At 38.1% G+C, this 15,159-nt stretch overlaps 1 protein-coding gene across 3 annotated transcripts in view; it reads right to left on the reverse strand.

The window, feature by feature from the left end:
• The window catches only part of Prkg1 (protein kinase, cGMP-dependent, type I), a 1,200,782-nt gene that overhangs the window by 736,718 nt on the left and 448,905 nt on the right, over positions 1-15,159 (reverse strand). For all 3 annotated transcript variants that reach the window (NM_001013833.3, NM_011160.3, XM_006526768.4), the window contains one exon: positions 1,082-1,195. In NM_001013833.3, the coding sequence (NP_001013855.1) occupies positions 1,082-1,195 (114 nt within the window). The remainder of the gene's footprint in view (positions 1-1,081; positions 1,196-15,159) is intronic.

The raw sequence follows: 15,159 nt of genomic DNA on the forward strand, positions 1-15,159 counted from the left end.
GGCTCTTTGGGAGAAAGGTCACTGACTGGCGATCATAATCAGCTGTATCTGGCCAACATTTTTCATGTGGCCATACATTCTTGAATCCTTTACAACCAATTCCTTCATAGCATATTGCCAATTGTAGATTGTACTTGGGGGGAAACATACATACTACACAGTATCATCCAAATAAAACTAATTGATGATAACAATTTGTCAGTTTGTCATATTTTTTAACAAAAGCTGCTCATCATAATTTGTCATTGAAATTATCCATAGGATAATGTAACACTTGAATCACACACACACACACACACACACACACACACACCTGCCTAAAGATGTACCGGACTTCCACTATTTGAATTCAGTTCCATTTGTTATACCATCCTTGTATCTTTACACAGGAAGATCTTTTTTAAAAAAATAGATTTTTTCTCTCTAACTGCTGCAGCTGCTCTTACTGAACACCCAGTGTTGCCCGAGAAATCACATCTAGACATATATGTAAAACCAGGAAAACAAGCTGTTTTATCACTCGATTTAAAATGCGCTCAATCAGCGAAAAGAACAACCACTACAAAATCCAACTTGATGAGCAGCTGAAGAGGAAAATGCACTCAGATGCAGTTATAGAATCCAGGATGTATTTTATTCAGGGATGCTTGGATGAGACAAAGGACACTTCTTGCCTCTGGTTTTCCAAATCCCAGGATCAACAGGTGGGAATCATATGGCTTCTATAATCAAAAATAGGCTTGAAAATGTTCTGGGATATCATCCCCAGGCTTTTGTGGTAGTAAAAAGAAAAGAACTTTCTCCTAGCAAAATTTTATTTGAAACATTATACCTTTAAAAAAAAAAAAGCTCTGCCATAAGTTTTAATGAGTACAATAATTAGGCCATGTCAGAGAGAAAATGTAGTCAACTTTATCATCTTAGAGTACGAAGGCCAACATATCACCTGACTGCAAAGCAAAAACTTGAATATAGACTGACTGATGACACAGATTCAACCAATCAGCATTAAATCGATATCGCACAGGCAGAGAGAAAGACGACGCGGAAAGAATGTGAAAACTAGGGAAATGAGCCTTACTCTTGACGGTCGCTGTCCGGGTACAGTTGTAAAGTATAGCCAGCTCCCCGAACACTTTTCCAGGACCCATGGTGCAGAGCTTCACGCCTTCTTTTGTGACTTCAACCTTCCCATCTGAAAGAAGAAGGGAAGGCAGGTTACCTAATTTGTCTCCCAAGTCACTTCATTTGCTGCAGCTTCATTACGAGCTGAAAACGTGGAGCTTATTATTTTTTATTTAAAAAAAAATGCATCAGTGAACCAGTTGAAACAAAGTTTTCCCCAAAGAATGATGCAGTAAACATTCATGTTAAGAATCCCATCTCTTAAATTCTTCACCAACTGATTTGATATGAGACTCAAAGAAAAGGCTGGGGAAAGGTAGGGATGAAAACAGAAGCGTAGGAAACCATTCCATATGTAGTTTTAGCAAACCATGATAATTCCAATTTTAACATTATTTTACATCCAAAAGGAAACTTGAGTAAGTGGACACATCTTCTACAGCATGCCTCAAGACTTGGAAATTCTCATTTTGAGGGAGGCAGTTATTATAAGGAGAGAAATTGCTCCAACCCTTGGGCATTATTTAATTGCAGCTTCTGGTATCTGTTTATTTGGAAACATCTTATCTGACCAAAGCAAACTGTTTCTCTGCTTCCCAGCCTGTGAAGTTGACTATCAGTCAGAAAAAAAAGCAACCACAAAGCCCAAGGCCTGTTTGTGCTCCACAATGGATGGGAGAATAAAATGCTAAAGAAGGGAAAAGCCAAGGAAATGCTACACACTGGGTACAGATTGCTGCTCACAAATAAAGATGCCAAGTGCTATTCTTGGGGGAAATACTAATTTTAAAAAGTCATAGCTGTGTAGCCTAAAATTTCCATTACCCAACACAACTAGGGAAGAAATCAAAAGCAACAGTCTAATTCTAGAGGTAATCCCCCACTATCGCTGCTTTTCCAATCTCTTACCCATCATCTATGGAAGAAAAGAGAACCTCTCTCTTGGTAAAAGAACTAAGCCCTAAGCACATGCTTCCCAGGGTTGTCCTAACGACCGGCCCCATATACCAGCATCAGAGCTGTTCTTTTATGTGCCTTTCTTGTGTGTGTGTATGTGTGTGTAGAATAAATTCATTCTTATTTTTAAACCAATAGAATTTAATCTAAATATGGGTTAAAAAAAATCTTAACCAATACATTAACTTCTATACATCTGTTGAGCATTAAAGATGTTTCATCTATGCATTTGTGAGGGACCACTTGCTCTGTAGAGCAGTAGTTTTCAACCTGTGGGTCATGACTCCTCCCGGGAGGTCTCATGCCAGATATTCTACACATCAAATATTTACATTACCACTAATAACAGTAGCAAAATTACAGTTATGAACATGAACTATATATCAAAAGTTCGCAGCACTAGGAAGGTTAAGAACCACCATTGTAGAGCATCTGTCTCCTGGGCCTCCATATTTAAATAGTATCTATGGACAGGGGAGTATAAAATAATTATGATGGAATACAGAATCTATCTAGCACATCAGAAACTGCATTACTCCTCATAAGTAAGGTATGGATGAGCAAATCGAATGATTCCAAAGGTTTGGAAGTGCTTGCAGTTGCAACGTTCATCAGATGTTCCTGAGCTTTCTCATGCTCACTGGCCACAGAAACAGAATGCCCTCTTTCAAGTTATATAAAAAATCAGCCCAAGGAGTTTATCTATTCAAGAAGAATTTCTTTTAGCGATAAGTCTGTTCCTCTACAAATTCCACGTGACTCTCAGAGCATATTTACAGTGTGGGAGGAAAGAGATGGTTGTGTTGTCTGAAGTCAGACTAGGACCTGAGTCTTCTTATCTGTTAGTGACCAGCACTATGGCATTTGGTAAACACGCTTGACTTTTCAATACCTTACTTTCTTTATTAGTGAAACCAATTTAGCCAGAGTACCTATGTGGTTGTTAAATTTAAGTGAGATAAGGCACTAATACAAGTCTGTTCTTACTGCTGACATAACTTTAATTATGCTTGTTTATCATTTAAGTGGATGTAAGAATTATTTATAATATACTCAAATAGCCCATCAACTACTTCAGTAACTGAAGCCTATGTAGGAAAACATGTTTTCTGTTAGAAACAGTTTGTTTTTAGATTCCTTCAAAGAGGTGTAATGGGAATGAGAAGAGAACATTCTAGCTCAAATCATTATCAGACCCAAAGAAGAAAACAGGAACCCAAGAATATCAGTGATTCACCAGGGAGAATGCCAAGTCTTTGGACTTTTCTACATCCACCTTTGTTCAGAGATGACAGACTGGACTTTGAAGCTCCCAAGGATAAGAAGTAATAACTTCCTGATTGATTATAAAACTGTCAATCTAAAGCTTGTAGTGTTAATGATAAGTATAATTAAAACAAAACAACCAATGCTTAGCGGAAAAATGAGTGTGTGAGTCTGCCTCTCTGTCTTTGAAGTTGACACTTAACAGTCTCTAGTGGAAAGCAACATCTAAGCAGTGTCCAGCTGAACACTGAGAGTTACAGTATCTCTAGCAATGCTTGCCCAATAAAAGACAAGTTAGGACTGGTATTTTGAACCAGAGGTTTATTCACGTAAATCTGTGGACCTATCACATCAGAGCTGACTTACAACATCTAGATGATTCTTTTTATAGGAAGTTGAAACTACCCAGAGTCCCCCATGTGCATCAGAGCCAACCCGGCATACATCCTTCCTTTCTCGACAAGCCATATTCTTAGAACATCTGTCTATTTAAATGTATGGACAACTACTCTCACAGGGGATTACAACTTCCAGTTTAAAAGTTCATGTCCTGAACACTGTGAGACTATAGTGTTCAAAATTTTTGCACAAATTTGCTTCTAGTTACAAATTATTATCCTAATCTTTCTTTAGAGAGGGAGTCTCATTGTGTAGACCACATTGGCTTTGTATAGACCAGTCCTAATTCTGTCTCCTGAGTACTGGAAATAAATGTATGAACCATCACACTCCACATTATTATCCTTGATCTTATTTGTCTATATTTTTTACATCTAACTTAACTTTTGTTGAAAAAAAAAAGGTATAAATTATACATGTGCGAATTATTCATTTATATATTACTAACTGGTGCTGCCAACAAAAGTTTGTGTTCCATATTAATTAGAATAGCTAAAATATTCAGTATTATACTTGATAAATACTAGCTTGGATATGAACATTTTTTCCAGGTTAAATACTAGACAGTATGGCCAAAGTTACCAAGGACGTATAAGTGACCTGATGCCTTCTGACACTTATTTAGAAATCCCTGGCCTTTATTTGTTTTGTTAGTATTGCTTTTTGTATTTGAAGCGGGGTCTCATAAAACCTTAGATAATCTCAAACTTGCTATGACCTTGAACTTCAGATTTTTCTTCTTCTACCTTCAGAGTGATAGAATTATAGGAATGGGCCACCATGTCCCAACCAGTTTAAAGCATTGTTTGTTGTTTGTTTGTTTGTTTTAATTACATATTTTCCTCAATTACATTTCCAATGCTATCCCAAAAGTCCCCCATACCCTCCCCCCCACTTCCCTACCCACTCATTCCCTTTTTTTTTTTTTGGCCCTGGTGTTCCCCTGTACTGGGGCATATACAGTTTGCGTGTCCAATGGGTCTCTCTTTCCAGTGATGGCCGACTAGGCCATCTTTTGATACATATGCAGCTAGAGTCAAGAGCTCCGGGGTACTGATTAGTTCATAATGTTGTTCCACCTATAGGGTTGCAGATCCCTTTAGCTCCTTGGGTACTTTCTCTAGCTCCTCCATTGGGAGCCCTGTGATCCATCCAATAGCTGACTGTAAAGCACTGTTTCTATTGCTGGTATTAACTATAGTTTAGCTGCTCACTAAAGTATGTCTGCTCAACATACTTAAATCAGAACCAGAAAGTGCTCATAACCTATTGCCCTGAATCACACTTGAATAGCTTATTTTACTCCATACCTGTTGTGGGGATGAGGATGAGAAAAAGAGAGAAAGGACAGGTGACAGACTCCTATGACAGAGATGTACATGACTTGAAGGACAAGCTGTTTAAAAGGCATGGAGAGGTATCTTAGTTTCCAATAACTCAGAAAAGTAAGTTATTGGTGAGGAATTGGTTAAGCTTACTTATTAGGCTTCATATCAACCTTCAAGTAAACTCAGAAGCAACTGTGCATTTCTAAATGCTTTTCTTTTCGTTTTTTAAAAATTAATCATTTTATCCATTTACATTTCAAATGTTAGTCCCCTTCCCAGTTTCCCCCTCCACAACCCTGACCATCCCATATCTCATGCCCTTTACCTCTATGAGGGTGCTGCTCCACCCACCCACCCATTCCCAGCCTCACCGCTCTAGTATCCCCCTATGCTGGGACATCAAGCCTCCACAGGCCCAAGGGCCTCCCCTCCCACTGATGCCAGAAAAGGCCATCCTTTGCTATATATGTACCAGGAGCCATGGATCTCTCCACCAACTCTTTGGATGGTGGTTTAGTCCCTGGGAGTTCAAGATGGTTTGGTTAGTTGACATTGTTCTTCCTATGGGGTTGTAATCCTCTTTAGGCCCTCCAGTCCTTCCCCTAATTCTTCCATTGGGATCCCTGGACTCAGTCTGATGGTTGGGTAGGAGTATCTGAATCTATATTAGTCAGGTGTTGCCAGAACCTCCCAGGGGACAGCTATACCAGGCTCCTGTTAGCAAGTGCTTCTTGGCATCAGCAATAGTGTCAGGATTTGATGTCTGCAGATGGGATGGATCTCTAGGTGGGACAGTCTCTGGATGGCCATCTCAATGCTTTTCAAGAATGGACTGCATATTCACTTAAGAACACTTAAGTACATTGTCTTTCAGCATCTATGAGTTATCTATGTGAGATATTTTTCTATTTGAACTTATATTTCCTTTGCCAGATCTGACTCTCACCTGCTTAAAAACTAAGTGACATGCCCAGGAATTCCTACTCCCATATAATCAGCTTATTCTAAAGTATTAGGGAGTCATCAGACAGTGATTCTCAGCCTTCCTAACGCTGTGGCGGCCCTTTAGTACAGTTCCTCATGTTGTGGTGACCCCCCAACCATAAAATCAGTTTCGCTGCTATTTCGTAACTGTTGTGTTGCTACTGTGATGAAGTGTAATATATATATCTGATATGCAGATGGTCTTAGGTAACCCCTGTGCAAAGGTTGTAAGACGCCCCTCCCCCATAGGGGTAGCGACCCACAGGCTGAGAACTACTGCCCTAGAGCTACTTAGGTACTGATCTTTTCTCTTTCTGTTCTACTCAGTGGCCACCTCTGAGAGCCTTGAGGGTAGCCTATGGTCTACAAGTGATGTGTCTGCTGTGAAGGAAAGAGGGAGGTGCTTTTGCCTGAAGCATGTTTATCAAATGTAGAATGGTCTATCCCGAAACCATTACATCATTATGATTTTTTTTTTTTTTACTAAATTTGGTGCATTTCCTTCAGGTCAACATGAATGTATATAATTTCTATTTCTTTTAAAAACAAAGATAAAATCAATCACCGTTTATTTGTAACTATTTTAGCTCTTCAATTTTCACTCTTACATGTTAGATTTCAAAGCAGACTTTTTACAAAGAGAAGCAAAAACTAAATCTCAGACTGTTACTGAAGTTCTAGGCTTTTGACATTATTCCTTCCCTTTGAGTAATCCCAGCAGTCCCTGTAGGCTATCAGAATGTATTTGGAAAACCAATAAGCCCCAGATCTCGTTCATCTTAGCATTCTACTTTGCTCTCTGTAGTTTATTTTTGTCTTCTAATGTGATACTCTCTATTATTTTTACCCTGTCTTCTGGTCATCATATGCTACTCAAAAAAACAGACAAGTCATCTGGAGTTTTCCAAATTGCTAATGTGATCTGTCCAGGAGGAGAGGCGGAAAAGGAGGCTGAGAAGACATTCACGATTATTTATGGCTTCATTTTGTTTTTTGTTTTTTTTCCTTACTCCTGCCACTGCCATGGATAATTGACAGCCGTATCACAGAACACTGAATACTTTTTAAAATCCTACTTCAGGTGCCATATGCCTATTTGTGATCTGGAATGGGCTGTGTCATATATCCTAAGCCTGACACTTTTAGCTGCAATCAATTTGCTTGTGCTGTTGGCACCTTTCTATGTGTATGACTCTGGGGAGATTCGAAGTGTTAAGAGGGCTATTAGAAAGCATCTATACTTTTGTCTGTGTTTCATAAGAATTAGGAGTTTCAAGAAATAAAGGGAGAAACTGAATTTATAAAGAGATGCCAAATCCCCTGGTTTTACTTATCCCGGTTTTTCTTTTTCCTAACCTAAGGTTTTGAGCCATAAGGATTCTTATGATAAGTAGAATTAGCTTCAGGATTTATTACTGGCAGGCAGAAAGAATGGCTGGTAACAGCCTGATTGTGAACACTGTGCTCAGCTGCAGCAATCGTGGTTGGCACATCGAAGACAGCTTCTTTGTCCATTAAAAGCAAACAGGTATCATATCAAAGTTTCCATTTAGACAATACCTCCAGTCTCTTTTCTTTCCAAGCACCCTGAGTATGTGCTCACAATTTTGTAAGTGAAAGGCTGTAGCCTAGTGCTATTTGTTCGCTCCTAAGGATTTCTATCGTTCCTAGAGTCAACAGACCTTACAGCGTTCTGGTGGCTGAGCTGTGTTGGCATCAGACTAGATACACTTTCCTCTGGGAGACAAGTTCATCTCTGGGTCTTCTTCTATCTCAACCAATTAAAGATTCTATCAAACCTGACTTGTGGGGTCATTCTAGATCAAAGGCTGTGTCACTTGGAAAAGAATGCAGAAAGTGACAAGGCAGGGATAGGGCTCAGTAGAGGGAAAAGCTTCCTCTACTTCTGTCTATCTCCCAGGAACTGAATGGGGACTTAGATATATTGCTTCTCCCCATACCTGCCGCTCACTTACATCTGTCTTCCTTAAGCCTTGATGAGTTGAGGAAAAAAGAGACAGCTTGTCTATAAGAAGCAAACTTGTTATTAATGAAAGATAGGGCTTTAGGCCCTATCAAGTATCTGTTCGAGACTGCTTTCCCATCTGAAATGGATATGGACTCCCTGGATCTCAACTCCTGCTCCTGAAATAACATGTTCTCCCTTCAAGGGATTAAACTTGGTGAATGATTGTTTTTTTGTTTTTTGGTTTTTTTTTTTTTTGCCATTGAATAAACATCTGTGTGCAACTGCCCTGTTACAGTATGATATATTTCCTTCAAAGTTAGTTTTTTCACTAGTTGATTCGAGTTTGCTTATTAGACATGTGTACACAGCAAGGTTTTCTTAAACTAGCTTTGCATCCATGGTTTCTATAACCATTGGAGTTCATATAATATTGTTATTATAACAAAGCTTCTCATTCAAAGTTTTTTTAATATAAAATTTTATCTGTATACTTTTAATATTTGCTCTTCTCTTTTGTGTATGGGTGTCTTGCCAACATGTAAGTGTGAGAACCATGTGTGTGCCTGTTGCCCATAGAAGCTAGAAGAGGGTAGCAGATTCCTCTGAAATTGAGTGATAACACAGTTAGGAGCTATCATGTGGGCACTGTAAAGCATACAGAGGTCATCTTCAGAAGCATCATATACTTTTAATCATTGAGCCATCTCTCTAAACCATAGTCATATTTCTTAAAGGAGGCACAAATATGCTCAGTATCCAATAGAATAGGACAGCATTTAAGGCATGAGAATCCCAAAGAAAACAAGGAAGAGGAAATGGACTGGCCTTTGAGCGATTTGGACAGTTGGCTATAGAGAGCCATCTGAGCCACCAGACTGGAGGTTTAAGCAGCTGATAGTGCAGCATTTCTGTCTGTAGAATCATTGAAAGGAAAAAAGATATACTGGATCTATTACAGATAGGCCAGTCATGTACCTGATCATAGGCAAGGACTGGAATGTTCTTCCCAAGGATCAATATTATGGTTTTCTACATATTATGCTTTGAAATCCTAGCAAAGTACACAGAGAACTCAAGATAAATATTTATGACTTCAAAGTTAAAGACAGGCCAGAGGAAAGACATGCACACATAGGAAAGCAAGGGTAAAATAGATTATTTATTCTTGAAACAAGTGAGAGTTGAAATTTAACTTACTGAGTAGTCAGCTCATTAAACCAAATTCTAGCACTGGATGACACAGCCTTGCACTATTGTTTCTATAATAGGGGAACATTGCTTCTGTAATATGTGATCACCTTGTGGTCCACAATGAACAGAAGCCTGGGGATGATTGATTAGGAAGCAAAGGTGCTGAACAAGCATGAAGACCTGAGTTAGCACCTGCATACCCTTGTAAAAGCAAAGTATGGTGGCGCATGCCTATCACCCCAACAGTGGGAGAAAGAGAAAGGAGAAACATGAGGGTTCTTGGCTAGCCAGTCTAATCTCATTGCTAACCTCTAGATTCCCAGAGGACTTTGTCTCCAAAAATGGGGTGAAGAGAGATAGAGGAAGACAACCAGCATCTCTGGTTCTCAGCGTATGCACATACAAGTATACAAATGTGCACACCCGTATAACACACACACACACACACACACACACACACACACACACACACAGAGACGAAAAGTGGGAGAACAATAAACAGCTATGTTTATAGTTCTCTATAGACAGAAAAATGGCAATACCACGACGGTCAGATTTTGAGATAGTTATATGACATTTATTTATTTTACATATTAATTAACCATAGAAGAATTTATGATGCAATGCAATATTTCTAGTTGGAGAAGGGGGCAGTTTTACTTCTCAAGGAACATATGTCCAAGACTAAGGACAGTTTGAGTTGTCATCACTTGGATAATATCATGCAAAGAATCCAAAGATGGTCTTGGGACTACTCTAATGCAGAGGACAGCATCCTACCAAAGAATTACTCAGCCCAAAATGTCAATGGTACTGAAACCCATGAATGAAAAAAATCCTCTACAATTGGTGGATATTAGTGAGCCCCACTATATCCACACTTATGCACACACCTTAGGACTGGATTTTAATCATATTATTACACAATGTAGAAGAAGAAAAACACCTGAACATGCCAACTGCTCTCTTCACATACCGAGGGCATGTATGTGCCATTACTGCACTATAACTTTCACAATACTAAAATACACTTTCTACCATAAGAGTTTATATTTCACAACTTACAACAGGCTTACTTGAAGTGATATATATATATATATATTTTCCCCTGTAGCAGAAATTTTCCCTAATTGATTAAATAATAAAGGCAAGAAGCCAATCACTGAGTGAGGAGGAGGGGGAGGTAGGCTTCCAGGTCTAAGAGAGGAAGAGGGAAGGCAGGAAGGGAACACTTCTTTTTTGAGGGAGAGCCAGGATCAAAAGGGAGAAGATGTGGGCCTGGGAGTGATATTTCTGGTGGCAGAATCCACCAGGATATGCCACCGGAAGATTTCTAACATAAAATAGTTGGTTAGGATGATAGATTCCCCACCCAGCGACTGTGTTATCTGTTGATTATAAACTAAGATTGTCTGGTGTTTTTCATTTCACGGCAATTCAACTGAGCTCCAGGGAAAGGTAACCGAGGAGAAGGAAATTTGGGATTGTTGATCAGTTTGGCAGCAGCTAGCCGCAGGGGTTCAATGACTGGGAACAGTGGGTTCTCAACAAGCAAACCACCTGAAAAGTTGAGTGGACACTGCAAGGGTTTAGCCATGAGGGCGAGAAGAGTAACCAGCGATAGCATGGATTGATTTTTAATTATTACACGCAACATTCCCCATTTACTAGATTATCTAGAAAACATAACAGATATATATCCACATTCGCATTTTTTAAGGGAGCAGAGCAAAATAACACCAAATCTCTCTCTCCCTCTCTCTCTCTCTCTCTCTGTCTCTCTCTCTCTCTGTCTCTCTCTCTCTCTGTCTCTCTCTCTCTCTCTCTCTCTATATATATATATATATATATATATATATATATATATATATATATATATATAAAATTTAGTACCACTGCATGCAAACATAATAAGATCAATATAATTTAAATGATTTATTTTGATATTTAAAACTTGTGTGTATGCATGGGTGTCTGTGTATATACCATCTGCCAACAGAGGCCAGAAGAGGGCACTGGACCCCTTGGACCAGGAGCTTTAGGCAGTTATAAACCATGAGATGTGAGTGCTAGAAATCTAACCCAGGTCATCTGAAGGAGCAGCAAGTATTCTTAGCTGTTGATTCATCTTTCCCACCCCAGCAATGGTGGTTTTAGAATGTCTGTAGTGAGAAACACTGAAGGAAAAAAGAAAACAGCTGAACACCTATTTAGTAGGCAGTCAAAGAAAACTAGAGAATGAAACCAGGCTCAGAGATTCACCAACTGATGAATGATCTAGCAAAATGGAGAATTTTACTCAGCCACAGTAAAGTGATAACTCTGTACTAACGCTTGTTATATTACTTATGAGCTCAGAAAAATAGTGAAAAAAGAAAGACTCACAAAACACATATTGCATTATTTCACTGATGCAAAATGTTCAGAGTATCCAACTGTACTGTAGAGAGACAGAAAGATTAAGGTGCCAAGGGTCTGGGAGAGATGGTAAGACTGAGGCTCCTTTTGAGATAATGAAAATGTTCTAAATTAGGCTATGGTGATGAGAAAACAGATTTGTAAATATTCTAAGAATTATCGAATTGAATATTTTAAAGAGGCAGATGGTATGGTGAATTGTCTCAATGAAGCTGTTAACAATGATTACTGAATACAGGCACATAGTGATTGCTTAATGATAAGATTAGTGCCCAACTCATAAATTTCCTCATGAGAATTTATGAGTTGGACATGATTTGGCTTCTCACACTTCCTCAATAACCTCTCTGCTACATCAATACTTTCAATAACTCCAGTCCATTTCCCACATATGAATTTCTACCCTCTCCCCACTTTCCGTTTGTGCAAAAGAACACCCCAATCACCTTGAACAAAGAGCTGATGGCACAAATACTTCTTGTGAGCAGATTCTATTCGTTCCTAAACTGAAACACTACCTTAAGCCTCTTCTAACAGCAATGGCTATAGTTCCTTCCCCAGTTTCTTGGAGAGAACAAGATTCACTCATTAAATATTATTCTGATATAAAATCCCATGCTGGGAAGTTTAAAGTGTTCTCTGGAGTCAAATGCTAATTGCTAGCAAAGATCGTCCCTAGTCTTCCCATGAACTGGAATGTTTTCTAAATGAGCCTGAGTCTGAATCCTTGTCATCGTCTCACTGAGGCGTCACAGCCTGGCTCAGAGGCTCTTTAACTTGAGATAATTCATGGATCTGTGAACACGGATATGAGAAAGTAGAGGACAGTTTTATTAACCTTTAATCAAAATGTAGCATTTCATAGTAGCAAATCATACCAGCTTAACACAAATTGTGATGTCAACAACAGAAATATTTTCTTATATGACAATTATTCCAGATATCTTACACTCTCCATAAAAATGTTGCGATGATAATTACATTATTATATATGATTACTTAATGCATATAATAAAAATAAACCTCAATTAGTGAATCACAATTAAAAAATATTTTTGTTACTGATTTCCAAATGAGTTGGTTGCCTTTATATTCTAAAATATTTTATTTTATGCACTTGGAAATATTTTGATATTAGATCCATAGGCATCAGATTTTCAACAATGCCCTTGGCAAAATAAAGATGAAGGACTCTCAGCTAATGGAATTAACCTCTAATGTTCACTTTACACTCCATCCTAAATGCTTATCAGTGAATATATTCTTTTAAACGACTGTGGTGAGTTTGTTTGTTTAAAAAACCATTTTTTTGTTTTGTTTGTTTAAAAAAAACAACAACACAGTATTCCCTTCCCATTCATTGGCTGCCACCTTCCTTCTACATACTGTCACTATTCAACTTCTTGAAGGCACTGTGAAGACTCTGGGAGAACCACCCTTGCTAAGAAACTCTTCAACTGAGTTGGAAGAGTTGTATAGCCACAGCTATGTATTCCTGCTGTCTTTAGGCTCTTCATATATATTCCATCATACTTCTTTCTATTATTGAACTGAAATTTATTTAGAAAAAATAATTCCTTTGGACTCTCATCAGACATGACTCAGGATTTGTCTGAGAAAATAGATTTCCAAAAAACTTGAGTTTTTCAAGTTGGGGGGATTATTTGTAAGAGTTAGACATCACAGATTTTACCTCATTATGATAAAAAATATTATGAGTACTTCTCTAGTCATACAGTGATGAGGGAATGTCTTGCTTCATTAGCACAGTGTAGCGAGGAAGAAAAAGAATCTAACAAAATAGACACACTGCTTATAAAAGAAAAGCATAAATTAGATATGCTGCTTTAATGGAAACCATGAAAATATTAAAATTCGGCTTAGGTTTAGAAAAATTTATACTTACCTCCATACATTTGTGTGAATAACTTTTACATTCTATTACTAATGAATGAAGTAGCAATAGTTTTAAATGAAATAACCTGGGTTTAAACTATTCAAAAGAATGCACATTTCTTGAACAACAATGGATTTAAGGAACTAATTTCTGCAGGAATATATTATTCTAACGACTTAGAACTATCCATGAATAATTTGTTCCTATCTAAAAATGACCTAAATAATTTATCTCTTGACTAAATCACCTTTTAGCAGAATTGATGCTTAGATTTTTGTCTCAGTTCTTCCAGATTTTTGTTCACTGACTGACTCTTGTCCAGAAATTAAAGGTCTCTCATCTCAGGGGCTGGTTTTCCATCCTTAAACTCTCTATTAGCCGGGCATGGTGGCACATGCCTTTAATCCGGGAGCCAGAGGCAGAGGCAGGCAGATTTCTAAGTTCGAGGCCAGCCTGGTCTACAGAATGAGTTTCAGGACAGCCAGGGCTACACAGAGAAACTCTGGCTCGAAAAACCAAAACCAACCAAATAACCCCCCCCCCAAAAAAAAAACCCAAACAAATAAAAAAACCCTCCCTGCCATTATAGCATCAGAGAAGCAAATGGATGAAAGAAATTTATACTTTGCCTCTAGACAAGGTAATAACTATGAATAGATGAAAAGTAAGACCTACTACACTTGAAGTTATAAAGATAATGAATTAGATATTACAGTAAAGTTATGCTTCTATTCAGTAGTTTTTAGGTGAAATATTAGGGTGAAATATACATAAATGATATTATAAGAAAGCTCTGGTTAAAATAAAATAATATCATATAGGGTTGTTAGGATAGTAGAGGTCTAATTTACGTTTAAATGTTAAGCAAGCACACTCCCTGGTATATCATCCAAATGTGTATAGTTTTACTAGCCTTGGGCTGTTAGATTTAATGTTGTCCTATCAGACTTTAAGGTCTCTGAGGGAAAGGTGTAAAGTTATGAAAGATGTCAGTGGCCAGAAGAATCTTCCAGGATTATAAGGTGAAAGTAAAGTTGTTCCAGAAGAGCAAGACAAAAGAGCTTTGTATCAGCTCCACACGTTTCCCACATATTTATTCATTATGTGGTATGGTGAAATTAGAAGAGGCTTACGCTCGATATGAGATCAATTGTGGCATATTAACACTTAACCCACTGTGAACAGCACACACATATGGCAATAAGCAAAATTCCAGCTGCAAGAAGGATCTACTAAGTTTCCATTAGTAGAAACTTAAAACAAGTCCTGGGAAATATCGTATCAAAAAGAGTGTTTTAACTTACTGGGTTATGTGGTTTGACTAGCCTGGATTATTATCTAGTAATAAAGTTTCCTATCAGCGATTCTATTTTAGCCTTTTGTCATTTGGATTTTTCTGGAATCTGTTCCATATGTGCTCCCCACCCCCTTTTTTTTAGCATCAAGATCTATGAACATATTGTCATAAATCCTTTATTACTTTCACATAAATGGAAGCAGTAAGGTTCAACAGTGGGTTTGTCCATGTAGAACATCACAGCATGGTGAGCTGTAGTGGAACTGGTCCAGAAGCCTGCAGAGTAAGATTTGCATAGGAGAGTTAAACTTATAATAAACCCTATGCT

Source organism: Mus musculus, chromosome 19 (genome assembly GCF_000001635.26).
Source record: "Mus musculus strain C57BL/6J chromosome 19, GRCm38.p6 C57BL/6J".
Taxonomy (NCBI): Eukaryota; Metazoa; Chordata; class Mammalia; order Rodentia; family Muridae; genus Mus; species Mus musculus.